The sequence below is a fragment of the Tinamus guttatus genome, unplaced genomic scaffold, assembly GCF_059628265.1.
Source record: "Tinamus guttatus ecotype Peru unplaced genomic scaffold, ASM5962826v1 Tinamus_guttatus_pri_ptg000033l, whole genome shotgun sequence".
Lineage (NCBI taxonomy): Eukaryota > Metazoa > Chordata > Aves > Tinamiformes > Tinamidae > Tinamus > Tinamus guttatus.
The window spans coordinates 6355699-6383308 of record NW_028288567.1 but is presented as its reverse complement, the minus strand read 5'-3'; the positions used below and the strand labels follow the sequence as shown (position 1 = coordinate 6383308).

At 37.5% G+C, this 27610-nt stretch overlaps 1 protein-coding gene across 7 annotated transcripts in view; it reads left to right on the top strand.

The window, feature by feature from the left end:
* ENAH (ENAH actin regulator) overlaps positions 1-27610 on the top strand; it is a 79489-nt gene that overhangs the window by 30395 nt on the left and 21484 nt on the right. For 4 of the 7 annotated variants that reach the window (XM_088532613.1, XM_088532599.1, XM_088532594.1 and 1 more), the window contains exons 2-5: positions 12268-12433; positions 12949-13126; positions 23431-23442; positions 23836-23920. In XM_088532613.1, coding sequence (XP_088388739.1) covers positions 12268-12433; positions 12949-13126; positions 23431-23442; positions 23836-23920 — 441 coding nt within the window. The remainder of the gene's footprint in view (positions 1-12267; positions 12434-12948; positions 13127-23430; positions 23443-23835; positions 23921-27610) is intronic. The other 3 variants (XM_088532619.1, XM_088532608.1, XM_088532586.1) reach the window with 1 other exon arrangement.

The following is a 27610-nucleotide window of genomic DNA, read 5'->3' as shown; positions in this document are numbered from 1 at the left end:
TTCAATTTAAGGAGAAGATATTTTCTTATGTAATGATTCTCTGAAGAAAGCGAGGTAAGAAAGGATTAGCACAATTAAGTACGAAGTAGGATTAACCTATTCACTGCTTCTGGTTTAAACACCGCTTTAAGTGTGAGATTAGGCATTTCTAGTGCGTTGCACAGCTTAAATATAAGGAGATGGAATACCTGACAACTGATTAGAATAATGGAAAGGAGTGTCTGAACACTTCTGCCAATTTTGATGCTCTTTGACGCATCTTTTGATGCTTTTTGACGCTCTTATTAGGTCTGTGGTTTTTTTTTTTGGTTTTTTTTTTTTTTTTAATCTTACTGCTTGCTGTTCTCTAAACTTTGTTCCTGCTTTTTTAAATAATGAAGCCAGGAACTAGTTATCTCACTTTTGGGAGAGGGGAGATTTTAAGCCTTAAAACAAACAAGAAACAACAAGACTTTTAGGGGGTTTCCTAAATGGCATTTATATAGCATTATGTAAAAAGATTTATATACATGTGTACACATGTGCACACATGCACCCATGTAAAGGCATGGACTTCTTGCAGTGTGATCCACAGAGTTGGTCCCCTACAGAGTCAAAATTGTGGCTGATCACAACTGGCAATGTTCATGCAGCGTTTGGGGGTTGTGCTTGTTCTCGCAGATAAGCTTAATCAAGGTGTGAGTTAGCCTGTCTGTGGAAAGGACTGTCAGGAAACAGGATGTCCTTTTGCTGCTATCACCAGTAGGTGGGATGTGGTTTGTTTTAAGCTTTGAGGGTAGGAGTAGGTATTGTAACATGTCTGCGGGTGCAGGGGTTCTGCAATAGAACATGGATGTGTCTCTATTACTCTAAATCTTAAAGTAGAGCAAACTCAAAACATCTCATGTTTCAAATGTGAAATGAAGTTTACTTTGCAGATGTAAACCTCAAGTTTGTCTTGAGCAGGAACACTTGCAATATGAAAACAAGGGGAGACAGATGAATATGTAGGACTTAAGGAAACCCAGGAAGACAGTTTCTCTCTCTCTCTCTCTTTTTTTTTTTAAAAAAAACATTAATTTGCTAAGTACTTTTAAGTACTTTTTTATTGAGAAGATAAGTGTAAATGATAAATGCTTAGAAAGTTAACAAAATGCCCTAATATTTCCCTTTAAAGTGATTTTTTTTTCTTAACCAGAAGGAAGGAAATGAAATATTTAAATCCTTCAAATAATTACTTTTTGAAAAGGTTTGAAATATTAAAAAGGTGTTCTCTGAGAAGGCTGTGGATAATGTCAATGTAATGATCAAGATGTTGATCAATTTTAAAATGTCTTTAAACCCACCTCATATTTAATAATTTCTCAGGTGTTACTTTCCTGTCCTGGAGTCTGATGGCCCTTTGTTTTCTCACCAGGTAGCCATTGCTGTAGACTTTTTATTATAGTCTTGTTTACATGAAAGACAAGATTTACCGGGGAATTTGCTATTTAGTCATCAAAGCGACAATGCCAATTTCAAATCATGCTAGCTGTTGTGTATATATATAGAGAGAGGAGGGAAAAAAACACCCCTTCAAATAGATGCTTAGAGCAGACATCTGCATTGATGCACTTTTTTAGGGCTATATAGATACTGCTTCTTCACTCTAGCTGCTTTATTTTTACTGCAAGAGATGCAAGAAATAGCTGACGCTGAGGAAAATTAACCAGCTTCTTCCTGATACTTCATAATGCTGCTTACATCATCCTTATTTCTAAGAGAGAAAACTAACATCTGAGCATTCGTTAGATATAATGCTAATAATTAACTGGATTGAATTAGTTATTGCAATTGTCTGTTGGTGTTCACAGACACAGTTAAAAGTGGGTCACAGACACCAAATGCTTATGAGTTCTTGCTTTGACTTTCATATTAGTGCTTATGTGATTTGGCTGGTAGTTTGGTAAGGAAAAAGTAGAATGCTGCTTCCAGTTTTTCTTGCAGCCTTATTCAGGTAAAAGTAACCTAGTCCCTCCTAATGTAGCAGCTGTGTTACAGGGTAGAATTGTGTTAATCCCTCAAACAGCTCAGGAAAGGGATTCAGAGGATGGGATTCATGGAGTTATATGATAATGGATTAATTTAAGTTAATTAAAGTTGTGAAAATGAGTTTATACCTAAGCCTTTGGATTTCCAAAAGAGAAGCTTTGGTGCCTTGAGGGAAGTGTGTTAGTAAAATATGATGAAGAAATGAAGGAATTTAGTGAGAGAAACCACAGGAGTTTCTTCAAACTGGAGAACAAAGTCTTGACTGAGTTGAAGTCAAATTTGGAAGAAGGGCTTCTGAAATAAATGTATAACCTCTTTCTTTGAACTGTGGTGGATTTGTACATGAATTCCCATGCTGAAAACAGGAGTAGTGTTTAGAGGGGTTGTATAGATTGTCATAAATACCTATACTGAATACATAGCATGAAGATGTTCACTAGATCTTTCTGTACTAGAAGGTGATTTCAGCCAGAGCAGTTTTCTGACTTTGCCCACTGCATTTCAGCCTGGGACTATGTAAGAATTCAGAAATATGGGCAAGGTTGTCAAGAGGTGTGTTGTTTGAATATTTTGTAGACAGTTACTAAGAGTTTTTTAACAGTTCATACATCAATATTATGTGCTTGGGTGCAAGAGGTGAAAGAAACAAATCTTGTACCATGCTGCATATTTTCCTTTGGAAAGTATAAGAATAGTTTGTTCAGCTGACTGATATTGCTAATTTTGCTGTGGTGGTGTTCTCATTTAGTTGTCCAGGAAGTAAGTATTGAAAATGCTAAGGTGCTATTTTGGATTAATTCAGCCTCAGTTTTAAAGATTTCTACAACTTGCTAATTTAGTACTGTAAATTAATCTCCCTTCTAATACTTTATTTTTTAAGATGATTTGTGTGTATAATACAGTATCAAATCTGTAATTGTGAAGTGTGCATATTTTTATAATATGAGTGGGGTAAGGAACTGACGTGACTTACAAGTCTGCTGTGCTGCTGTGCTAAATGCCAAGGTAAGAAGCTGCTTTGTCTTCATTCTTATAATAGGGAAAATTGACTCTTGCATCCACCTTAACATACATACATATTGCTTTCAAAAGAGAACTGAGATGGGGAACTAGAATAAGTATGGCAGAAGACTATGCTTTTAGCTCTGCAGTTATTTTGGAGAACAGAATATTTCAAGATCAACTTAAAATTTGAGGTGTTGCTTTCCATTGAGTTTTTCACATTGAGTTTTTTTTAAAGCTCCTGAACGCTAGTGTTCTTCTATGCATAGGCTAAAGAAGAGGGGGCTGGTTCAAACTTCAAGTGTGAAATGCATACTGTTATTTCGGGGAAGAGCATTTCAATAGAACGAGGTGTTGAGGAGGGATCTGTGATGAATAAGGTGATATTGCGTATCTGCAAATTGGTGGGGCCTTCCCTGAGGAATTTAATTTGCTGTAGGAACATGAAATGATTCAAGCAGAATATGAGTTGTAGGAGTTCAGCTTGTCCAGCTCCCTGCTCAAAAATTGGAGAGCATCTTACAAGCCAGAGCAGCTTGCCTGGGGCCTTGTGCAGTTGAATTTTGATGTTTCCAGAGATGGCGATTCCACAGCTTCTCTGGTCAACCTGCTCCAGTGCTTAACTGCTCTCTTAGTGTTGTTCTTTTTTCTTTATTTCTGTTTGAAAGTTCCTTTTCTGCAGCGTTTGATTGTTACCTCTCATCTTTTTCTTGCACACCTTGGAGACGAGTCTGACTCAGTAAGCTCTAGAATGACCCATGGGGTAAATGAGAATAGTAAAGTTCCTGCCTTAGCTTCTCTTAGGACTGAACAGACAGCTATCCTAGCATCTCCTCATACATCTTGTACTCTAGCCTCTTTGGTGGCTCTCTGCTACACCTGCTGTAATTTGTCGAAGTCTTTCTTGGTCTGGAGAGCCTGAAACTGGGCCCAGTATTTCAGATACCCTCTCAGAAGTGCTGATTAGAGAGTGTAATCATTTTCTACAGCCTGGTGGCTATTTTGTTCAAGTCCAACTCTTTAGCTTTGCCTTGGGATTTTGAGGTTTCTATCAGCTCATTTATTCAGCCTGTGAAGATTTTTCTGAGCAGTAGCTCTACTGTCCACTGTATCAGTCTGTTAGATTATTAGACTAATCTGTTAGACCTCAAGCTACTTATCTGATAGCCTGACCAATTTATCATTTACTTAATAGTGTATGTATTCAATCCATAGCTCTTTAGTTTGTACTAAAGTTTGTACTGTGGGAGGCTGTGAGCCCTGCAAAAGTGAAGTTAAATGATGCCTGCCCGCCTTCTGTCTTGAGTGAGTCATCACACCATAGAAATCGGTAAGGTTGGCCAAGTATGGTTTGTCCTTGCTAAACCCTTGAAGCTGTCCATTGCCACCTTGTTAACTTCCAGATATCAGGAGATGCCTTCTAGGAGCGTTTGCCCTATAACCTAACAAGAGGCTAAGCTGGCTGCCCTGTGGCTCCCCACTTTTTCCTTGATTTAAAATGAAGCAGACGTTATCGAACTTTAAACACACGTGCCTGATTACATCTCTCCTCCCCTCCCCAAATGTAATTTTTAGGAAGATAAGATCCTTTGCATTACAAGAAAGTCTGGTACATTTTGAATTACATATTCATATGTTAACACTGAGGCTATAAAGTCTGGATCAAAGACTAGCCAATTTCCCTTTACGTAGTGCTCTGTTCTAGAGGCATCCATATTAACCAAGTAATGTAAAATTGCTACTGTTTTATCATGCCACCAGGATCTAAGCAGTCTTCTGTAAATAAAATAAGTTACATGATCCACAGCAGTGGCACTGTAAAGTTGGCTTGTGTTGCAGCATGTCTGTCGAGAACTCAGATTGCCCTGGGAATTGAGCCTCTGAAAGCTGTGATTTACACGATGTGTTGAAAGCTTAAGAAATAACCTATTAAGGTTACTCTTTGCTAAAATATGTGTACAAGATAGGAAATGCATGCTAAGCGGACTTTCACGGGAAATCATCAACTTTCAGTTTAGTTGCTAAAGATGATGAAGTTCTTGCCCACCTGAAGGCTTCCCACTCTATAATGGGCTCAGCTTCATGGAACTGAAGCAAGGAAAATGCATAACATCAAAAATAATTATGTATAGAAAGGAAGCAATGTGAGTTTGGCCCTCGTCCTTAAGATTTCCCCCCATTTAGCTTTGTCAAAAAAGCATGCAAAGTGAGAGACTGATTGTTGGGGATGTTGTGATTATTTGTATCTGTAAAAATATATATGTATGTGATGAAAATCTGTCTTGAGCTGGATGAAAGGCTGTGATGTCTTTCCTCTGGGCCTGAGCAGAGCTGCTGCCTGGGCAGTGTCACTAGTCATCCGGTGGCGCGCAGAACCTCTGGCTTGCCCTGCCACTGCCTCCAGTCTGCTCTGAGGAAACTTAATTTATTGAAATGACAGCACAGATCCAGCATAACCTTTTAGTATAATTAAAGTAAGAAGTGCCCTTGGGAAATATGTTTGAATATGAGAGGAAAAAAAAATGAATCTGATTGTAACAATACAGTATTTTTCAGGAAAAAGAAATGTCTGGATAATTTATGAAAAATGCCATGTCTAAGAGGACCTTCCATGTAAGAGGATAAAAGAAAATAAGAATATGGATGAGTGCATGGAGGACGTGTTAACTGAATTATCTTGTTTCATGGTTCTATCTGTCTAAACTTAAGGTTTTTATTTTACCAGTTTTAAAAAAAAAAAAAAAAGGCTAGAAAGAGTCTTTCTCACTCCCCACTGCAAATCCCTTGTAATGAAATATCCAGCCAATGCTTAGTTCAGATGCTTTTCAAAGCACCTGTTGAAAACATTTGCTGCAATATTTTCATGATTCTTTGTAGGCTGAAGATATTCAAAAAATCTAGGAAAAAAATAGAAGATGTTGCACTTGTAACTTTGACAGTTACTTAACTGAAATCTCGCACCAAAGGCAGGTGATTGTGGCTTATTAGCACAGTACTTCTGCGACGCTATCTCCAGGTTTACATACAAGGCTAGAACCAAATATACTGCATAAACTAACAACATTCTCAAGCTCTTATTCCTCCATTTCATAATTTTGATTTTTAAGTAAACATGGTAGTCTTTTCAGATGAACGTTTGGGGAAATTTTATATCTAATAGTTCAAAGTATATTATTCATTGCAATTTAAAACTTTACTTTCTTTTTGAAGAATCTTTAAGCATCTTGAATATCAAGAATGATCATGCATTTGAACCTAAATAACACATTCAAATTCTACATTTTTTTTGCAGTCCAAATGTTTAATAAGGAAAATCCTTAACTGTAGCAAACTGTTAAAACTGTTTTTTTTAAGACGGATACAAAAGAGGTAACTGCATACTGCAGTAATATAGACAAGAAAAGATTTTTAAAATATATATATGTATGTATGCAAAGGTAGTAAGTAACTTATGGAAAACAAAGCCGTGCAAGTCCCAAGTTGGATCATCTTTTCTAGGTTACAGTTTTGAGCATTTTGGGTTTTATGGAAGGTAATGTATGCTGTGTATGAGAAGATAGATTTTATTCTTTTACTTTTAAAAACAAGACAACAAATTGTCATTCTTTCTGGCAGCTATATAAAGATAGTCTCTTTATATAAAAAAAAATAGTGAAGCAAGTTACTTGTGCTGCAAATAAGACAAGTCTCATAGCTAACTGTTGTTTTTGAGCTTTGCTTAGTCTGTCCTTTTTTGGATAGATGGTCATTTGGGGATTTTTTATGTGCTAGGTCTCCTACTGTCATCTTTTACATGAGATAAAAATCATACAATTTAAGTTTGGGATGGGGATATTTTCTGTGGCTGGAACACTTTCTTGTGTCTCTTGGTTCTTCCATGCTTTCTCTAAGTGTTATTGTCCATTTGAAGAATAATTTCTTTAGAATATTATTCTATATTTTGAGCATTTCAGTCTGACTCTAGTATGTGTTTTCAAATCTAAATAGCATTTCTTAACAAGAATAAGACACGAATTTTTATGTGAATCGGCATATGACAAACCAAGAGACAGTACTGAATTGCCAACTCAAAATGGAACTGTATGTTCAACTTATAAAACAGTACATAAAGATGCTGCTGCACATACCTTACTTTAAGTTAGTAATTTCATGTGACAAATACAGACTTTCATTTGAGATTAACCTGTTATTCTGTATAACTTTTTTCTCTGCCCGGATGTCTTGCAGTGATTTCCTTCACCTTTTGGTATTTCCCTGCTGCCATGGAACTGACTGCTGCCAGGGCTGCAAAATCGTGAAAGAGTAACAGCTTTCTGGCAAGAAGGGAAATTTATTCTGTAAATTGCACTGTTACTACAAAAGCAAACAGCTTTTAAGTTGATGTTAAACAGTTTTATACATTTAGTGAAAAGCAGTTTTCTTTCAGTGGAAGATGTTCATTGCACAAAGGAAGCTTAGCTTCAACAAATTGAACAGCAACTGAAATTGCTGACTGAGCTGTTGCAGAGCTGAAAGCCAAGCGCCCTTCCTTGGTCCCAGCATTAGATTCTGTTCCTCCTCAACAGCAGTGTTTTATTCATAGCAGGGACTTTTCCATCTGGTTTCTGATGTTGCAGCTAATCTGTATTCGACTTTATTAATGAGGAGAAGATGTGGGAGAGATGAATGAATCTCTGTGATCAGTGAAGACTTTTCTAGGCAAAGGCGAGAACCAGTTCCTTAAAGAGGTCTGTCAGAGGAATCATTTTGAGCTTCTTCCTCCGAGTTCACCTTCCATTTGAATGGCAGCTCTTAGTTCGGAGCAGTCTGCTTTGAGAAATCGAGTTACAGTTGTCCTTATGTCCCAGTTTCAGTAACAGTGCAAAGCACCTAATATTTCCATTTGGCCGCTGAAGAGAAGCACCAAGAAAGGGTAGAGTGGGAGTAGCGGTGGGTGAGCTAAACTTTAAGTGACCTGAAGTTCCCCCTTCCTCCTCCCAGCCCTCCAAACCCTTCCCAAATTCCCAAACTGAGGAGAGAATCTGCATCGCTAATCAGGTTCAGGATGAGTCTTGTGTGCAGTTTGAAATGTTGAAAACCTTTTACAATAACTTTAAGATGTTTGCAAATAGCTTAACTATTGAGTTAAGCCATATGAGGCAGAATGACGTGTTTATATAAACTTGCTGGCTTTCTCTCTGAAGTGTCTATTTTAGTTAGGAAAGCAGAGCTGTAGTATAAGTGTATCTTTTATAGTGAAGTGGAGAACCCATGTTTTAATTGTGATTATACCAGCAGAGCTTCAGGGACCAGCAGAGCTACAAAATGCCACCCAAATGACCTAAAACATGGTGTCGGAACCAGGATTGTACTGCTCGGTGAATGTGTGTACTTTAAGACGTTAATATTAGAAACATTCAGGGCTTTTTTTCTAGCTTTGTGCCAGGCAGTTTAAAAAGAAGCAGCAGTAGCATCATCTATCTTCAAAACTCCTCGTAGTCACATCCCTGCCAGCAATCCTAAGGGTGGATGGAGAGTGCATGCAATCTTAGGTTTTCCTTGCTCTCCTTAGCCTGCCCAAATATTCTCCCTATGGCTGCAGTCCTGCAGTTTTCCTCATGCGTTTGTCTTTTTTTTAATTAGAAGGAACCATCCTCTAACAGAAGAAAAAGAAGCAACCACTTTTTAAACTAAAACTTTAGCCTAGCAGACTGTGTGTGGAACGTAAGTGGGGATGCGAAAACAGGAACATGTTCCATTTGAGCTCAGCTCTTGTGTTTGCTGAGGCTGTGCTTGCTAGGGGTTTTGAGCTTTCTGTATGAGCTCATCACTGGGGGAGGAAAGCAGTCTTCCATATGAATAATCTTATGATTCATTACTACTATGTTGGGTTTTTTTATTTTCTGTGAGCCTTTTGAGTGCCAGACTCCTCTCTTCTCCTCTACCTTTCATCTGTCTTGGACCTTATAAGGCAGGTGGGCTTATCCAGAATAGTGACTGACTTTTACCACTCTCAGTCTTACATATGCACTTATAGAACAACATAAATATATTCAACTATTTGTCAAAATTTAAATTTGTTCTCCCCCCCCCACCCCGCATTAAGTTGGCAATCACTTCTTTCGATAGCTGTGTGTTTTGGCAGATGGACTTGAAGCCAGAAATGGATGGCTTTATCCGTACCCTCCCTGTCCCACACTGAGCTCCGGTATTTGGAAAGTGTGCACTAATCTAAGCATAATGGTTCCTGGGATTTTTATAATACTTGCCCATTACAGATGGGCAAGTAAACTTTGCAGGATGCTTTTGAAGGCCTGATGGCATGGGAAAGAGACAAAGAATGCTTTCTTATCTGTTGGAACATGACTTATATTATTTCTTCCTCAATAATGCTAAAGTAATTATCTGGAAGTGTATTTGGTGATCAGAGTAAAGTGAGTGCTAAGTTAGCATCTTCTAGCACCTTTCTGTCTGTTACTGCAGCCTCGGGGACATGAGCACAAGAAGTTAGAGACGGGAAAGAGCTCAGCTCTAAACACTGAGGTCAGTGAAGACATCAGGGAAATGCAGTGAACCAGGAGAGCAAGGACTGGTGTTGAAAGACACTCTTCTGATTCGGCTGGTCTGCGTGCCTTTCAGCTGATGAAGTTCATGTACAGCAGAGGAATGCGGAGGGTGCTGGGCCAGCTACTAGGAACAGTCTGTGTTAAATTCAGCATTTTGCTTGTGAAATGTGGATCAAGAAAAGAGAACTCTATTAAATGTTTTATTCAAATATTGAACTATCAAATCAGCATTTGACAGCAGTCCTAAAGATTCTTGTCTACGAAAATCTATGCCGTGATGCTTTATCTCAAAATAAATAATCATTTTAGAGTGCAGAAGTTTTGCCAAGAGAAAGTAAATGATAGGAATAATCCAATGCTGTTAAGAAAATCCTTTTATTGTGAATGAGGTTTGAAATATTCGAGGTCTAGACTTTTGTCTAGTACTTCTTGTTAATGCATAAAATGAAATGCAGCTAAAAAAGTTTAAGGCTGGTTAAGGAAAAACTTGAAATGACCCACATGATCAGCTTGTTTGTGCTTACAATTTGTGTGAATTGAGCACCAAACAGTTGTATTTTTTTTTTTATCAAATAAAAGCTCACTTTCAGATTCTTATCAGTGCTTTAGCCTGTCAAGAGTGAGAAGAGTGCTCTGAATTTGAGCTTCTGGATTTGACCATCTAGTCCACGGATAAGCTTGTGATCACTGATTGAGCCATCATCACTCAGTCATTCTCCATCTTTGCCATTGCTGTAATCATAGTGTGCTAGCTTGTACTCATGTTCTCAATTTTTAATAGAACTCTAAATTACTTTTTTAAATCATGCTGCTATGTGTTTGTGAATCTGAGAGCAAGAGCTCTACAAGCCACATGGCTCTGCTTCCAAGCGAGTTATCTTGGTGCGGCACCTAGGGTGTAGCCTGTGTTAAATCTGAACTCGAACACAGCAGAAACCTGTTTCACGTTCAGATCTCGTCCAAGGTCTTGTACTACAGTTGCACATTTGAGAAAAACACTGGTGCTTGCGCATGTTCTGTCCTTTCTGAACAACACAGACGGTTTCTGGGCTGGGAGTTCTGCAAAACAGTTGTGGTCCAAAATACTGTAAATAGAGAAAATAGGGTGTCTTCTCGTATATTCTTGCATGGCCCTTTTCTGCTCAGAGAACCTTTGTATCTATCTGTGACATGCTTTTTTAGTGGGACAGCAAAACAGCTAACTACTTTCAGGGGTACTTTGGCCTTTGTATCTATCCTGTCTCCTTGGGTCTGATGAGGTCCTTGAGGTTGTGATTGTAGACATGAAGGTCCGTACATACGTTACAGCTATATTGAGGTACGTACATATTGAACTACTAGTTAGGAATAAGCTGGGATAGTTAGAGGTAGTTATTCTGCTCTGATATGGTTGCTAAATTGCTGATGAGGCTGGAATTTGTGTGACTTCTGAAAATACAGTATCTTTTCTGATCTGATCTTCAATGTTTTGCTTCCATAAGAGGTATGATCTGCCTTCTCCCCTCGCCTCGAGAATCTCTCAGGTGTTGAGCACTTCTCTGACTGCTACAGTGCCATGAAAAGGCTGATGAAAACTAATGCTATGTTCTGTCAAGAGCTTCAGTACTGAGAGTTAACAGAAACAGCTGCACACACTGCCGTAGTCTTTTCTGCGAAGAAATGGAAATACCAAATTAGGAAACTTGGCCTGATTTTTTTGTTTTGCTTTGTTTAAAGCAAGCTGTGAAGACCCCCGCTTTTGTATGTTATGAGTATGTTTTTCATTACTTAACGCATTTTTTATGAATGACAAAAGCAGTCTCTTCATCCCTCTTTTCAGTTCTCCGAATGTCAGGCTGCATTCCTTGCAAGCCAGGCCTCTCACGTGCCTTCTCTAGTGTTGCATCTGTTGGAGTGGTTGGTATGTTCAGACAATGTTGCTTACTGATAAGAAACCATTCCTTTCTATTTTTGTTTTCTGTCTGCATCTGGACATTTCCAGTAAAGACAACTTGTGTAGGGCCTCCTTTCCTTTTCTCCTAACAGTGTAAGAAAGCAGACCATGACAGAAAAACATACTCACGCCTGTGTTGAGCCTCCTTTTAACTTGAGTCTGCACCTTACCCTCCAGGTGGCTGCTGTAGATTAACTGATGAGAGCAGTAAGGTGTCCTGATGAAACTGAGGCTAATAGTAACCAAGAGAATCTTTCCTGAAGGAGATCAGGCAACTTCTAGATGGAAAGTGAGACCAAAAATGTCAGAACCAAATAGCATTTTCTTTATAATCAGATAAACTTTTTCAATGTTGAGCTTTATTGTTGAATATGTGGCGCATGGTCTTTTAAAAGTTTTGAAAGGCGCAAGGACCTTCCTGTCTTCTTGTAGAATAAACTGTGCCTGGAAAATGTAAATTGTTTAAAACTGGTACAACTCTTACTTTTTTTGTTCTTCAGTCTTTACAGAAATCTTTATAAAGTTTAGAATTTACCTAAAATTCATGGTTGGTGGTGAGGAAAACCACGATCTCTTCTATTAAATCTTGTGTCGGTTCTGACAAAAACTTTTCAGATCAAGCATCTGTAAGCAAAATGCCTAAGTGCTTACTGTTCTGTATTTATGAAAGGTGTATTTCCCTGAAGGTGACTTTAACATTGCAAATAAATAATAAAAATATGATAATTTGTTAGAAGTAATTTTACATTCTAATCTCAAATACTTCAATTTTAACAGTGAGCAGAGTATCTGCCAAGCACGAGCTGCAGTAATGGTCTATGATGATGCCAATAAGAAATGGGTACCAGCTGGTGGATCAACTGGATTCAGCAGAGTTCACATATACCATCACACAGGCAACAACACATTTAGAGTAGTGGGCAGGAAGATTCAGGATCATCAGGTAAGTGATTCTGAAACCTTAAGCTACTCTGTTGATTGCTTTTAGCACTAAATATGTTTTCAATAAAATGATGTGAACTGCAAGTAATGAATTTACTTTTTAACTGAACTAGCAAAACTATATTACAATTTCATTTCCTCTTCCCTGCCCATGCTGCTCATCACTTTGCAAACCTTCAGAGGACATTCCTTGTGCGTTCTTTACCATTCTTTCCAACATGCAGATATATAGGATAGAGGAGGAAAGGCTAATATTATTAAATTGCTACTGTGAAATTTAACTGCATCATTGGAGATGAGAATGTTTAAACTACAAAGTTCAGAAGGGGGTAATGAAATTTGTCCCCTTGTCTATTCTCGTAACCAGTTTTGGGTGGTATTGGAATTAAAGTTACTGTTTGTTTGAATGTTGTGATCTTTGTATTGGGACAATGAAATGAATGTGCACAAGGTGAAACTGGTGAAAAAACAGTAGTTTTTAAACATAATTAAAATTTCTCTTTTTTTAAATCGTAGGTGGTAATAAATTGTGCCATTCCAAAAGGGCTGAAGTACAATCAAGCTACGCAGACCTTCCACCAGTGGCGTGATGCCAGGCAGGTGTACGGTTTGAATTTTGGCAGCAAAGAAGATGCCAATGTCTTCGCAAGTGCCATGATGCATGCCTTAGAAGTATTAAATTCACAGGAAGCTGGTAAGGACATCTTACGTTTTTTCATGTATATGTTCAGGCTTCCAAAAGTTAAGTGTTTATGCAAAAAGGTGAGGTAGTTAAGTCTTGTTTCTAGCAATGCTGCTATTTTCAGCCTCTAGTCACTTAAATTATTAGGCCATTTTGTGTGACTAACTGCTGCTGCTCGGCTGTGACTTTAACTTACTGTCATCCATATAAATACAGTCCCTAACGAGCAAATCTGTTCTCATTTTTTTTCATTTCATCTGTGGTATGTAGTAACTTTCAGAATTTCAACACACATGCACATGCAATGCAAAAACCAAAACACTAGAATTTAGAACCCTCTTTCAGGCAGTAAGATAGCATTCTTGCAATGCAGAGTTTTCTAACTTGGACACCTTGGAGTCAGGAGTTACTAAAATGATCACATAGAATTTAGACAGGTGATATTTCATTCTCTGTTTCACTTGTGCTTTTCTAGAGAGGAAATGAGATAACGTACAACATTCAAATCATTGATTGAGAGTTTGTAGGTTTCAGTTCTCCAGTGGTGCCCACAATGTAGTGTAGGAGAGGCACTATCTCAGTGATCTGTGTAATGCCTCAGCACAAAGGGAGTTTTTAACTTGCACAGCTGCCAATAAACTTTTGTGTTCCTGTAACCAGATAGAATTCTTTTGTCCTCATTTAACTTTAAAATTTGCTCCTGTAACAAGAGATGCCAACTTTTTCTCTTGCATAGAAGAGAGTCTATGCATGACCTTACTAGAGGTGACTCTGCAACAGCAAGGAAGGGTGATTTTTACCAAGTGTGCCTTCTTTCTGATGCTGGCCTTATGACTTAACCTTTGAAAAAAAGCTATCTAGAAGATGAAGAATGATACATTCTGCAATGCTAATACTGTTATGTAGTGTACAAGGCAAAAAAAAAATTAAATAATAAGAAGTTCTTGCCGGTTAAAATAATTCAGTTGAGTATCCCATTCTCCTGTTTCCCAGTTGTATATTAAACTGAATATCTAAACCCCTCAATTCTCTTTTCCCTAAGGTTTTCTTGATTTAATGTACTCCAGGGATTTATTGTCTGAGCAGCCAGCACTTGAGAACACACTAGCATTGATTTGTAATCATTTGATGTAAAATCTGAATAGGTTTGTTTTATGGAAATCATCCCAGTCTTTTTGTAGTTTACGATTGCCTCTGTGTATACTGTATATGCATGTGTATATAGTAGGCATGTGTATAAATATGTATATGTGTATATATATTTTTTTCTTCATTTAATTTTGTTCCCTTCTATCATTAAAATTGAGCTACTACATGCTGAAATGACATGTACAGACATGACAGTGCTCATATTGGAATTAGTCTGCCTGTTTTATATTTTCATTTCACTGCTGATTATCATTATGACTATGCTTTACACGCAGCATATTTGAACTGACCATTTATGTTTTTATGCTCTTTGTTACCAGAATTTCTGGTAATCTAAGGTATCACTGAAGTTTGTAAAGATTCATTGGTTAAACTTGGACAAAATTGAACACAAAATGTGTTTTTTTTTTGACTTCTTGGTAGTCTTAAAATGACATTCAGAAAAATTCCTCATAAAATGGTTTTAATTTTGTCCAAGCCTAACTAATGAATTAAAGATTTTTGAACAGTTCATGAAAGCATGAGAGCAGAGTATGATAACATGCCCTGGTTACTGGCTAGGGTGCCATAGCTTACCCAGTTTCTTATTAACGACTTTGAGGTGTAGATCTGACAAGGCTGTGAACAGCTTGCATAATAATATTTGAAAGAGACTGGTTGTAACATTTAGGTTCTCTGAATTGTAAGAAAACAACTTTGTTTGTTCTTCCTGTGCTTCAGTTTTGTAGTAGCAGACAAAAATCAACACATATTAGCTGTGTTACAAATGGGTGCTGGCTGCCATCAGTGTAGAAGGAAATACAGTTCTTCCCTTACCTCTGTGGATCAAGAAAGTCTGTGGCCGTCTCAGGATGAAGTTTCATATTAGCTAATAGTTTGCCTGTATCAAGGTAACAACAGATATATAGATGCTCGGATTCCCAGCAAGATGATACAAAATCAAAAATTAATGCTATCAGTATGTTAAAATACCTTCAGCGGATGATATCTGAAGATGAGTAGTTCTGCATTATTGGACAGAAGAATGCCTTTCAGATGTATGTGAAGAAACTTTTGTAAGGTTCCTTTCCAGACAAAGCTAAGTCGTCTTATCCTACTGGCATTCAAATACTCTCAGCAGCTGTTCCTTATTTTTATCAGCTGGTAGGTTTGTCAGTATGTGGTCTGCATATTATTATTTTTGACCCTTGTCACCATAAGAATTAAAAAAAGATGTATCAAATATTTCTCTGAATGTGACCATTTCTGTGCAGCTTGTGCTCCAGAAACGCCCTTAATAGGCTCTTTACTGAAGCTTAATGCGTTTCTTTTCTGGTCTCTGAATAACACAGAAATCGCAGTTAGAAATGGATCCTTGGTGTTAAATGGTGTCAATGAACTACACATGCCCTGGGACACGAACTATTTCAAATAACTGGTTTGTCTCACAGGTCCTGTTGTATTTGAAGATTGACCAAAATTTGATGTATCTGAGAACTTTACCATCATGCTCTGATATTTAACTAGTATACTAAATGCATTTGTTTAATTGAAAACAAAACTGTGCTGCTTGGCTTCTGTACAATTCAAGATTTGTGTGTTTGTAGGTCTTAAAAAGCTTCATTCTGTTTAGTCATCCATGCAGGGATTTCTGCGCTCTGTAGCTACAGAGAGTACCAAGGAGTTTAATGTGCAGAGCCTTTCAAAAACTCTCTTTTTCTGGCATCTCTGGCATCACCAAATATTTAAGTTGACAGGTCACTGGCTCAGAAAGTCTAGTGTTAGCTGCTCATTTTAGGAAGTATGCTTAAACTGCCTGGCACTAAACTCCTTTGTTCTTAAAACAAAATTGCCTTAAAAAAAATCTGTTAAAAGTTCTAGGGGAGGGTATGTTACCAAAGGAATTTGTGCTAATAGATAAAATGAGTACTTTATATGTTGATCTTTTTCTTCTGATTTATCTGCTAGATTTTTTTTAAACTATGAATATATGCAGTCTCACGTGGTGTCTGCCTCAGAAGTCTGTGTTTAAGGAGTATAACTTGTCTATAATAATCTATGCAAACTGCTGTGTTTCTTGTCTAAAACAGTGTTTAAAATCTCTAGCTTTAGTAAAAACAGAGAAATCTGACCTAGGTAACTTCATCTGTGATTCAAAAATTGAAGTCTTATAGTGGAAGAATCTTCCACAAACCTTTTTTTCTTCCAAGTTTTTGCATGTTGGTAATTTTTAATTAATTTTCTTAATAGTTGTATTTTGTTCATAAAAGGAAAAACAGTTTTCATCATAACCTGGCAAACTGTTCCAAATTGTCTAAAGTTGTAGATGAATTTAGAACTTTGTAGAGATTCGTAGAAACCCAAGTGACTTCTGAGGAATATTGAAGCTAATTTTGTTGACATCCTTTCGGTTTAGAAGTCAGGTGTCCGATTGCTCACATTCCACATACACACACTAACGAGTCCCTGGCTCATGTGTGTATTTGAAAAAAGCAGTTGATTTCCCCTTGCAATTGGGATCTTGGCCTGTTTTATGTGGCCATAATTTGACATTGTTTAATTTAGGATCTCCCTCTAGTGGATCTGTAAAAAAGCAAAGAATTTTGATGTGTGGAGCCATCGGGCACACAGTGACAGGTGCTTTGTCATTCTAATCAGTTCAGACCGTGGAGTAAAGTGTTTGAAGCTGTGGTTGAATAAAGACTTTAATGTGAGTGGCAGTTCTCTTAGGAAAGAGTACATATTTGTCTCAAAGGCCTCTGAAGTGATATCTGCCTTGTCAGGGAAATTGTTTGAAACATGCTTAAAATTAGTTTTTCTCTCCCTAGGTGATTTGCAGTGCTGTGACATTACCTGATCGTCATAATTTCTCTTCTGCTTGAACTCAGTTTATTTAAATCAGTATAGCAGTTAAAGGGATTTTCACTTGGTTCTGCTTTAAACAAATGCATTAGCAGTGAGCTATGCAGCTAGACCCTATTTTACTGCTAGCTTGTTGAGCAGATCATAGACTGCTGGCAAATCTAGAACAGAGTTCATTCAGGACTGAATTCCTAATCATGAATTTTAAGGTTAAGTAAACCATTAAAGTTACAGATTTCTGCTTCATACTGTTTAGATATACAGCAAATGAACCCAGTCTTGGATTTAGTACTCACTTTGGAAGAGTTTGAAAGATTTTTCCCATTTCATTAAATAATAGTCTGAGATGTTCAGAAGTTACAGGAATGTGTCCCTGCTTTGAGAACTCGTTTGAAGATGATATCTGGCTTTGTCTTGTTTGGCATGGCTTGGATATTTGGTAGCTGATCTTGATGGTGTGAAGATGATGCTTTCTGTCGGGGTTTTGGCATCACAAGGAAAACTATATTAGGTTGAGTTCAATGTGGCAATCACAGTGACTCTAGGACGAGAGAGCAAAACCTCCAAAAAAGAAAATTAGGTACGTGAGAGTAATTTCTCTAATGTTTAAGAAAGTGGATTTTTCTTTTAAAGGAAAATGAAAACAAGTATGAGATTTTTTTAAAATCTGTAATGTGCATTTAGGGATGATCTTCACGTTGTTGATCGCAGAAGGCAGAAGCATCAAAAGAATAACTAACTGGAAGATCTCATACACCTGAACTAAGCATGTTTTCAGCCTTTCTAATCTAATTGCATGCATGGAAGATTCATGTTCATATTTAATAGGTCTTTATTGTATGGTGGTGGTTTGAAATGCTTTGGGGATGTTCTGGATAGAAAATGACAGGAAGAACTTAGAATGAAGCGAAAGCTTGGGTTTTTAATTCTAGGTCCTGTTTATTTTGTAAATCAAATCTTGGAAATGAGCTAGAGGGTAAATTTCTTTGGAATTGTTAGCAATGCTTGAGGTTAGGCTGTTCAGTTATTAAATAATCACATCTTTGAGAAAAGGTGCTACTTTTATCCAGAGCTTTAGAAACTAGATGGGCTTCCTTTCTTTTACAGGGAAGACAGTTCATTAAATCCATGCTGATAGAGGAATGCATTTACTCATATCATAAAGTGAATAATTCAGTGGCTTTGGGAAATGCAGTGAAAACAGGAGTTGCCTAATCAGGTTACGTGTAGAGACTATGAGAGACTGAGATGATAAATCTGTCTAGGAGAGGGTGTGGGGAGCAGATCTCAAATGCTTCTCCTTGTTCTGCTGCCTTCACACAGGATTTATTTTGAGGGCAAAACTGATCCTCCTGCAACAAGGTAATGATGGTGGGACCTGTGCTCTGACATCTGACTGGAGGAGACTGTCAGTACGCCCTGTCAGAATGGTAATGATGGGATGTAGTGTTCCTTGTGCTGATGGAAATGGGATAGTACCTCAGTTTTTGCTTGTAAGGTTTCTTGTTGTTATTTTAAGTGTGTGATCAGTGAAAAGGTTTGTAGCTACTATAATCAGTAATAGCTATTTATTTCCAACTAGCCATGATCTATGTGCCAAAATACTAATCTAAAAGCCACTTCAATTAACTGCGTATTGGACAAAATATGTCTGTTCTGCTTTAATTTCATGGTTTTTCTTTTCTTTTTCTCATTATTTTTAATGAGTGGGTTTAGAGATAGAAGGAGGATAGCTAAGTTTTTGATTTTACTCACTTCTGCATATTACTGTGTGGTGTTTCTCATTTATGTCATTCTCAGACTGGTGGGTGTACCAAGTGAAAGTATTAAAGTTCAGGGGAGTGACTCAATTTCATTAAGGTTTGACTGTTGAACTAGCTCACAGCAACCATGGAAGTATAATATATTAATTTTGTGGATAAAGTTTTGTTTAATAAACACTGGCGCATGTTAATATGTTTTGGTCTTGAGGGTTCATACTGTTGTCTTAAAAATATTTCCAGTAGAAACTGCAGCTAGATTAAATCTGCTGGTTTTGTAAACAAGGTACGTCATGCAACCATGAGTATGATAATGAAAATATCGAGGCAGTTATGATTTAAAGGCGCTCTACTTTTAGTACTGTGCCTGCCAAGTAACAGTTCTTTATAATACTGCTAATCACAAGTTTTGATAGAATAGGGACTGAGGAAAATCTTCTATTTAATTTCTGATACTAGCTTTTATGGAGAGACCTTAAATACTCTTCTATAGAAACTTTTGTCTCTATTTACATCTTAGGTAGAGGATCGGTAGAGCTTGCTCAAGGCAACACAATCTAGTGCTGGAGCCGAGGTCGAAGCCCAGCGCTGTTCCTGAGGCTGGGCCGTGTTGTCTGTGCATCAGTACCTGGCTTGTCACTCTAGTGTCCTTCAAATGTCTCTTAGGTCTTGCTTGTGCACCCTTAGCCCAAGACCAGGTCTGGAAAATGCTGCCAGTTTGGTTCTCCTGCAGGCTCGCAAGTCTCGCCAGTCTTGCCGATCTCTGAGGTCATGTTCTAGAGCAGGTCTGGCCCCGAGGAGGAGGAGGCTGAATGGAAGACCAGTGAAGAAGATTACTTCAACATAGTCATTTTTCCTATAGCCTCTTAGTGTAGATGTCCAAAAATATTCACTTTTATTTAAAATAATAAAAGCTGGTATAGATGCAATATTTTAAAAGTCATTCTGGAGCAGCAGTGTAGCTTGCTGTGGTTTTGTTGACTGGAACATGTTCTTAGTGGGAGTGCTTGAGTGGTCTGTTATAATCTTTAGAAAAGTTGTTCAGCAGTACTCTTGAATGTTTTCTCAAGCGTCTCAAGCGTTTTCTCTTTTTTCCTTGCTATACAAAATCATATCTGTAACTTGCTGTGCAAAGATCAGCTACATGGAAGACCTATTTCTGTGAAATTTAGTCATATCTTGTAAACTTAGAGGTCCTCTATTTAATAACAAACTCTTTTACAAGTCTGAGCTCTCGATTCTGATTTAAAGACAGAAAACGTGGTGATGTTTTAATTTCTCTGAACGCTTTTTTGTGCTAATTTTATAACAGCTGGATACTCTTATCCATATAGCTCTTGTGCTTTCTATCATTTTGATTTGAATATAAGACTGTGCAATTGGAGTGCTGCTTAGCTCTGATACTAATTTAGTCAGAAATGAAATTGGATTATTAAATACTGAGTTGTTTATAAACTCTTTTTTTCCCTAAGGGGGGAAAAAATGAGAGCTTCCCTTTTCAAGCTAGAGTTCTCAAATGTGATAAAATTGACAAAATTTGTCTAAAGTTACTAAATGCTTTCTTTTTGAAAAAGTATCTTCTTTCTTTTAATGCTGAGTTTTGAACAGTACGGTAACTGCAGACGTATTCTCATTTTTTGCTTTCTGCAGCCACAGGAAGCAGTGGTATGAGGAAAACTTACGGTAGTCTGACTGTTAGTGGCTCCCAAAAGACCCTCCACTGGTCATTACATTACCAGCTCCCAAGCAAGCCTGTCAAGCTAAATGAAAGTATATATTGTAGTAGCTTTTATAACTAATGGTACATATGTTATTTCCATTTTGAACAGTAAATGCTCTGGGTTTTTAGGATCATTCTCTTGTAGGAATGTGACATCTTTGTTTTCAGTCAGGTGCCATGTCAATATTGCTAACATAAGCCAGGTGACATTAAAAGAAGGGAGGTGAAGGGAAGGAGTTTGATGTGAAACTCCAAAGCGGACAGTGTAATTGCAGATAATGAAGCAGCGGATGGACTTAAGGGCATGGGGGGATGAGAAGCCATGTGTTTCTGTCTCCAGCTTTTATAAGGTATATAACTGGAATCAGCAAATAGAGCTCCTGAATGGAAGGTGCCATAGAGTTAAGTCAATGTGTAGTGAAAACGAACTTCAGGAACTTGATAAATTCAGCTCTACCTTTGGTTTAAAAATGTAATGTTTTGGATACTTGACTTACGTAGCTCCCAGCAGCCTCTTGCTGTTCTGTGCTCCACCAGTGTGGCTGCATGAAGAACCAGAACAAATACTTAATTTAGCTGGTGAAGTCGCTTCTTGCCAGGTTTTTCCCCTAGGATATGTTAAATGGATTGTGTTCCAGTCCAGCTCTTCCTATATAATTGCTTGAACTATCAGAGAAGAAGGTCATGCAGAGGTGAGAATAAGCTGAAAAGCAGGAATGGCTGCTGAAGAAATGGATATCCCATGTTCTGTCTCTCAAGGTACCGCATGGAGTGCATAGTCTGTACTTTCCTTAGAAAAATGTTAGCTTTTTCTTAAACAAAACCCAGAATGAATAGACTGTTCAGCCTTATCTGTTACTTGGCTTGCACTGTTCTCTGATGCTAAAATGATCTTTAGATAGATTTTTTTTTTTTTTTTTCCCCAGGTAATGTCTGTGAATATTTGTTTTGAAGTTAGATGTTTCTGGAGTTCCTTGCGGTGTTCATAAGACATCAAGCTAATGCATACTGGTGTTAAGAGTCTGTGCTCGTAGAGAAGAATTGGTCAGAGAACGGGCCAAATTATATCTCAGTATTTCTTTCTTGAGAGCCTTTTGTATGTTTAGGTTGCATTTTGTTATACCAAAAATATATTAGAACTGCTATATTAAGTGATTAGTGGGCTATTTATTTTCCTTTCCTGCATCTATAGATAAGAAGGAAATACCATAACTTAGTAGAGTAGATTGGCAAGGTTATGCTGGCTTGGCTTCCTGAGGGTTGCCTTCTGCAAAAATTGCATAGAGTAGCCGTGTTTCCTTCCCAAGAGAGTCGCAGTGGGTGAGATTGGGTTTTACCAAGGAAGCTGAGAGCCCTAGTAAACTAAAATCCCTTGCCTTTGCAGAACTCCCCACGTTTGCTTTCTTCCTCAGGTACTGATCACGTTCATTCTCTCCTCGGTGGTTCATGTTTAGTGTTTTGAGCAGTCCCAGAATCTCTTCTGCCTGGAAGTAGCTCTGTGGCCCAGGTGACAAACGTGAGACGTAGCATTTCGTGTCCCCTTTTAAAGTTGGTGTAGGTCTGGGTTGCTGCACTTTCCTCCTTTTCCTTCCTGGTCTTCTGTGACTGGTGTTTGGGTTCCATGTGACAGGCTGGCTTGAACAGCCAGCTGGAGCTGGTTCACTAATTTTCAGGAGGATCCACTGTCATCTTTCAGTGAGGCTGGGGCATAAGGACTGGTTTTGACAAGAGATAGTGGAGGGGAGCATTGGCTGAAGGGTTGCGGAGTGACAGTTCAAACCAAGCCACTGCCAAATGGTGTCCTGAGATCTCCTGGTAATATCTTGTTCAAATCTTAGTGACTGAATGGGGCAAAATTTTTAAAGATGAAATTTTTACTCTGATTTTTTCATTACAGAAGAGGGTACCAGTTGGTAAATGGCCATAGTGCAGCCAAAAGTTTTTTAACTGCAGAGTAGAGCTAAAAGGTCAGTATGTGCTCTTAGGATTTTCAGGAGTCATTGGCTTTGAGTGCAATGGAAAAGAATTCCATGCTATTTTTGAGTAAATGAATGCTTTCACGTAACCTTTAAAGAGGAGACTAACGATCGTTGAATCTGAGGCCGACACCTATCCTTGATGCCTCAGTATATCACACCTAGTCTTTTCGTGTGTTTGGATGACTTTCACAAGTTCGGGCAGCAAACGGCTACATTTTGATATTTGAGAGGGGGTGAGATCTCCTTATAGGTGTCTTCTCTCTAACTGTTTTGATGGAGTGTAGGCAAGAAGCTACTGGTCGCTTTGGCTTTGGGACCTTTTCAGACCTGGATGCAATCATCTATTATTTTAACTTCTGTCTTTGCTCATAAATTCCAGAATCTTCCATGTATCAATACACTACATTTCCTGATCAGTTTTACATACAACAAAGTATTTATGATATGTATCGTTCCATTCCAGATTTCTGTCCTTCACTTCTGTTGATTCTTTTTTAAAAAACTTATCTGTAAAAAGATTGGTGAGCAATCTTCTTTAGAAGAAAGGTCCAGCACATTCAATTATTTGAAAGATGTATATCGCACAATTGCTGATCTGTGAAAAGGCAGATTAATTTGCATGCCCTTCTCTGGTGTTTAGCAGAATGCACCTTTTGTGCATGTTTTGTTCCTTGCTTGTTAGATGCTTCTGTTGCTCTGTGGGATAGCAAATAATGTGTTTAAAGACATTCTTTAATACAAGTTGACAAGCTAAAATTTTGCAGTAAATTTGAGGCTGATCATTGGAAACAGACTTTATCTTCCTGTTCTTGGTATGGTGATAAGCTGCTGATATTTTTTTTTTCTCCTGTTCTTTTCTATTTCCAGTGTTCTATTTAGGTGAGTGTTTTAATTTTTTGAGCATTTTCTTTTCCTCAGAGAGTATTTGTTCATTGTAAGAAAATCTCAAACAGGGAGTGCTTTTCCAAAGCTTTTTTTTTTTCCTTTTTTTTTTGTCTAGTCCTATGTGAAATTTATTTTGCATTTCTGTGAAACTTTTTCATTTGTGTGAAATAAATCCATTTTGCAAATATTTCAGGTAACATTTGTTGCAGTGCAGTTTTTATTTGCCATATTATTGAGTTTGAATTATGTCGTTGTTGAGCTTGTGTGGCTTAAATAGAAATGGACAGTTTCTGTAACATCTTCTGATGGCTATCCTGTTTCCTTGGTTTTGTGCTTTTCTGCAAAGTAAATATTCAACTGTTTATTTTATGGTCTGTCTTCTTTCAGGTCCAACATTGACTCGACAAAATTCACAGCTTCCCTCTCAAGTACAAAATGGTCCATCTCAAGAAGAATTGGAAATCCAGAGAAGGTATGGTGCTGTAAGGGAGTAGCTGCTCACTATAAAAAATGTAGCAACTCTTCATTAAATGCTGCCAGACTAAATTTCAGAGACTTGCATGTACTCTCTTCACTAGGACAGCATTTGTATGTTTGAAGCTTTTGTTATTGTAGCCTTCTTGTGCAAAATCTTTGATTGTAGGCAGAGAACAGGAGTTCTGCACCCATTTGAGCAGTGTGGGGGGCTTCTTGCTGTCAGCCAGTCAGAGGAGTTGAAAATCAGATGGAAAGATTTGAAGATTTTAGTGCGATTATTTTCAACCAGGCTAATAGGTTTCCAGTCACTCTCTGTTGCCTCTTCAGTTTGACAGCTGCTTATATAGGAGGCACACGGTGTGGCAAGCAAGGAGGAAACTTTCCCCTAACCTTCAGAAGTAGAGAACTAAACTGTCAAGGGGAATGATAATTTTTATTATTGAATGTGGGTGCTCTAGATGAAAACAATGTTTATATTATATAAAGTCTTTATACTAGTCCTTTTAGGGGAGGAAAAAAAAAGTGTCATTTTCAGCATAGGAATTTATATAACCTTTAGTAGTTAAGCTTTCAGTTGGAGCAGTTTGTTATGTGTGTTTGTCCCTCAGGGTGTAATCCCTGTTTTTCTGACTAGTTGTCCCACAGCGGATTTGGCAGCTGTCCTGCCTAGGTTCTTTACCTCTCTGCATGCTGCTGTTCTGGTAAAAGGCTGCCATCAAAAATCTTTAATAAAAGCCACTTAGAGCTGTACAACCTTTTTGTGGTGCACCCCAGGTTAAACTCTGTCTCCTCCACATGATGAGACACTGAACCCTATCCCATGCTCCTTGGGTGTGTGGTGAGTGCACATATATGTGTGTGTGTAAATATATAAAAATATGTAGTATGAGGCTTGGTATGGGTATATCAGACTGCACAGTCATCTAGGATAGCGGTAGAGATCCCAGCTGAATGAAAAGAGCAAGACCTTGAGTTGTCTCAACTGTACTGCCCGTGCAAGCAATCCTGGATTATTTTACCATCCAAACGCTCCCACGAGATTAGCTGTTCCCTTCCAGAAGGGATGCTGGTAGCAATTTAGGTCACATGCAGCACAGATGCAGGGAACAAGATTCTTGAATGAATGTGGAGCGGGTGAGATTTACAGTGCAAGTGCACTTAATGGTTGTCAGTGGAAACCAGAAAAATATTTTAACATACCAAGTCTGATTGACAATGGCATTTAAAGATTTTTGATATTTTGCATTTAACTTACACAATAGAGATCAGAACCCAGTTTATACTTTGAAAATATTCATAATACATAATTGATAAATCAGTAATACTTGTTGAACAAAGTATTGACATCAAAATGAGTCATATCTGTCTGTCTCTCACAGTATCTGACACTTCTTAAATGTAAGGAGGGATTTTTCTGTCTAAAAGACTCCTTGTTTAATAACAAATAGCAAGAAACTCATTACAAGTTTGGTTTTAATGTGAACCTGCTGTCATGATATCAGTCTTTTAATTTCTTTAAAATCTTTTTATTGCTTCTCTCTTGAAAAGCTTTTAAGCTATTTTTTTTTTAAACTGAGGTATTTTTGTTTCTACAGTATTGATTTCCCCCTGCCTTGCACCGCCATGATCTTTTAAAAAGATGTATTTGAAATGTCTAATGTTGAAATATTTCTCAGAGAAGGGTTGTAGATGAATATCTTTTCAGAGAAAAAAAAAAAAAAAAAAAAAAAAAGAAAGTCTCTCTTTTGGAATCGTGTTCACCCAGAGGCCATATTACCTGCTGGTGTTCTTACGGTTTCACTTCTCATTTGATGAGTGTGCTTTACTTGTTTGCATCTAACGTAATGTGCTGTTTGAAGTCCGGTCCTGTTTTTGAGTGATATTTTTTTTTCCCTTTTTCTTTAAAATAAAAAAGGAAGGGGCGGGGAATGCTCACTTTCATTAGGATTTAATTGTGTTGGCAGCTAGATGGCCTGTGGAAAGAATGTTCCTCTTGTGTCATTCTGCCTAGGCAGAGCCTGTAATTTTGGTAAACAGTTCAAATTATTCTCCAATCTTTTTATCATCATAACCATGTTATTTGCAATGCAGTTCAGTTAGCTGTATGCCAAAACTTTTGTGTGTTTTAGCAATTGTCTTTCAACTTCTAGACTGCCAGATCATCATGAAAATAATAATCTTATTACCATAATGTAGGGAGTAGTAAATGGTTGTGAAGAGGTTTATGTATGTATATGTACTACCTATATATGCTGCTAGCACCAGTACAATCAAAAACACTGAGTTTTTGATATTATGTATTTATGGATAAGGTGGTCAGTGAAATCATTTAGTCTGACCGGTTCATAACTTTGTTACCTTTTTTTTTTTTTTTTTTTTTTTTTTTTTTTTTTTTGAAACCTTAGTACATGTTGTGTGCCTTCCTTAACGTAACTGCAGAGTACTTGAAGAAAACTGATTTTTTTCCTCAACTTGTAGTGATTTAGATACAATAGTAATCAACCTTAAAACATAGGGAAAAAGATGCACTGCTTCAGCTTTTGATTTTGATCCTCAGAAACTAAGCGTTTTCATAGAGATGGATTGTTTTTCATTTTGCCAGAATGGTAGCAGGCAGTGTTTACAAATTACACTAATTGCTTTTTCATGAGCAATGTCAGTTGACATGCGTATTTGCTAATAACTTTGGAGGTAGTTAATGCCAAATAGCATTTTAAAATACCTTATTAGTTCATGGCATGCCTCTGTGTGCTACTCAGGCATGTAAATTTACCTTTTCTTCCAGCCATGTTAAATATGTTGTCAGGAATATGAGTCACTGGGTTGGTATCTAATACGACACTTGGGAATTTATTGAGTTGGTGTTTATAAATAACTACAAAATCATCACTGCTTCATAAATAAAGAGACCATGAACACCAGAAACAGAGAAAGTGTGTAGGTTGTAAGGAATAATGAAAGTCTATAAGCCTCCTGTTGGCCTTCAGGGGCGTCATGGACCAAAAGTTGACCGGTTTCTGTCGTAAGTACTCAGAAATGTTAGAAGACCCCAAAACTAAATAGTAGATTTTTTTTTTCTTTCTTTTTTTTTTCTCCCTTGGTGTGTAATACTTCAAGTTTGCTTACATACACTGGATTGAAACTTATAGTAGAATGAGTAAAATGTTTGTGGCTGTGCTAGAAAACAGTATTGATATATGGTGTAGTTTTCATAGCATCTCTTGGGAGGCTTCTTAGTTTTTGTTAGTGCTGGTTCAGAAACTGGGAAGGGTAGCAATCTTTTTATCTTTTATTGAAAGGCTTAAAGGAAGGCATTTTATTTTTAAAAATATTTTTTGCTGACTTTCTGTTTATCTTACTATCTTACAAGAATTTATGCTTTTAATAGCTGTCTGTGTGGTGTATGTATAGTATCGTATAATATCTGAGCTCCTTTAAAACCACAGGTGGGAATAGTAAAAGGAAAAGAAAGGATCCTATCCTACATTTCAATAGCAATTTAGTTACAATGTAAAGGCTCTGGTAGCTTGCTTGCTTCTGCTTTACTGTAGCTCGTGACCTTTTTCCTAGTTAAGAGCCAGGCATGTTGAAATCTTACCTTTTCTTGAGAATTTTCAGTTCTTCACATTTTTTCTGTTTAATACTCATTATGAATTTGGGTTCAGAAATCATTCTATGATTTTTT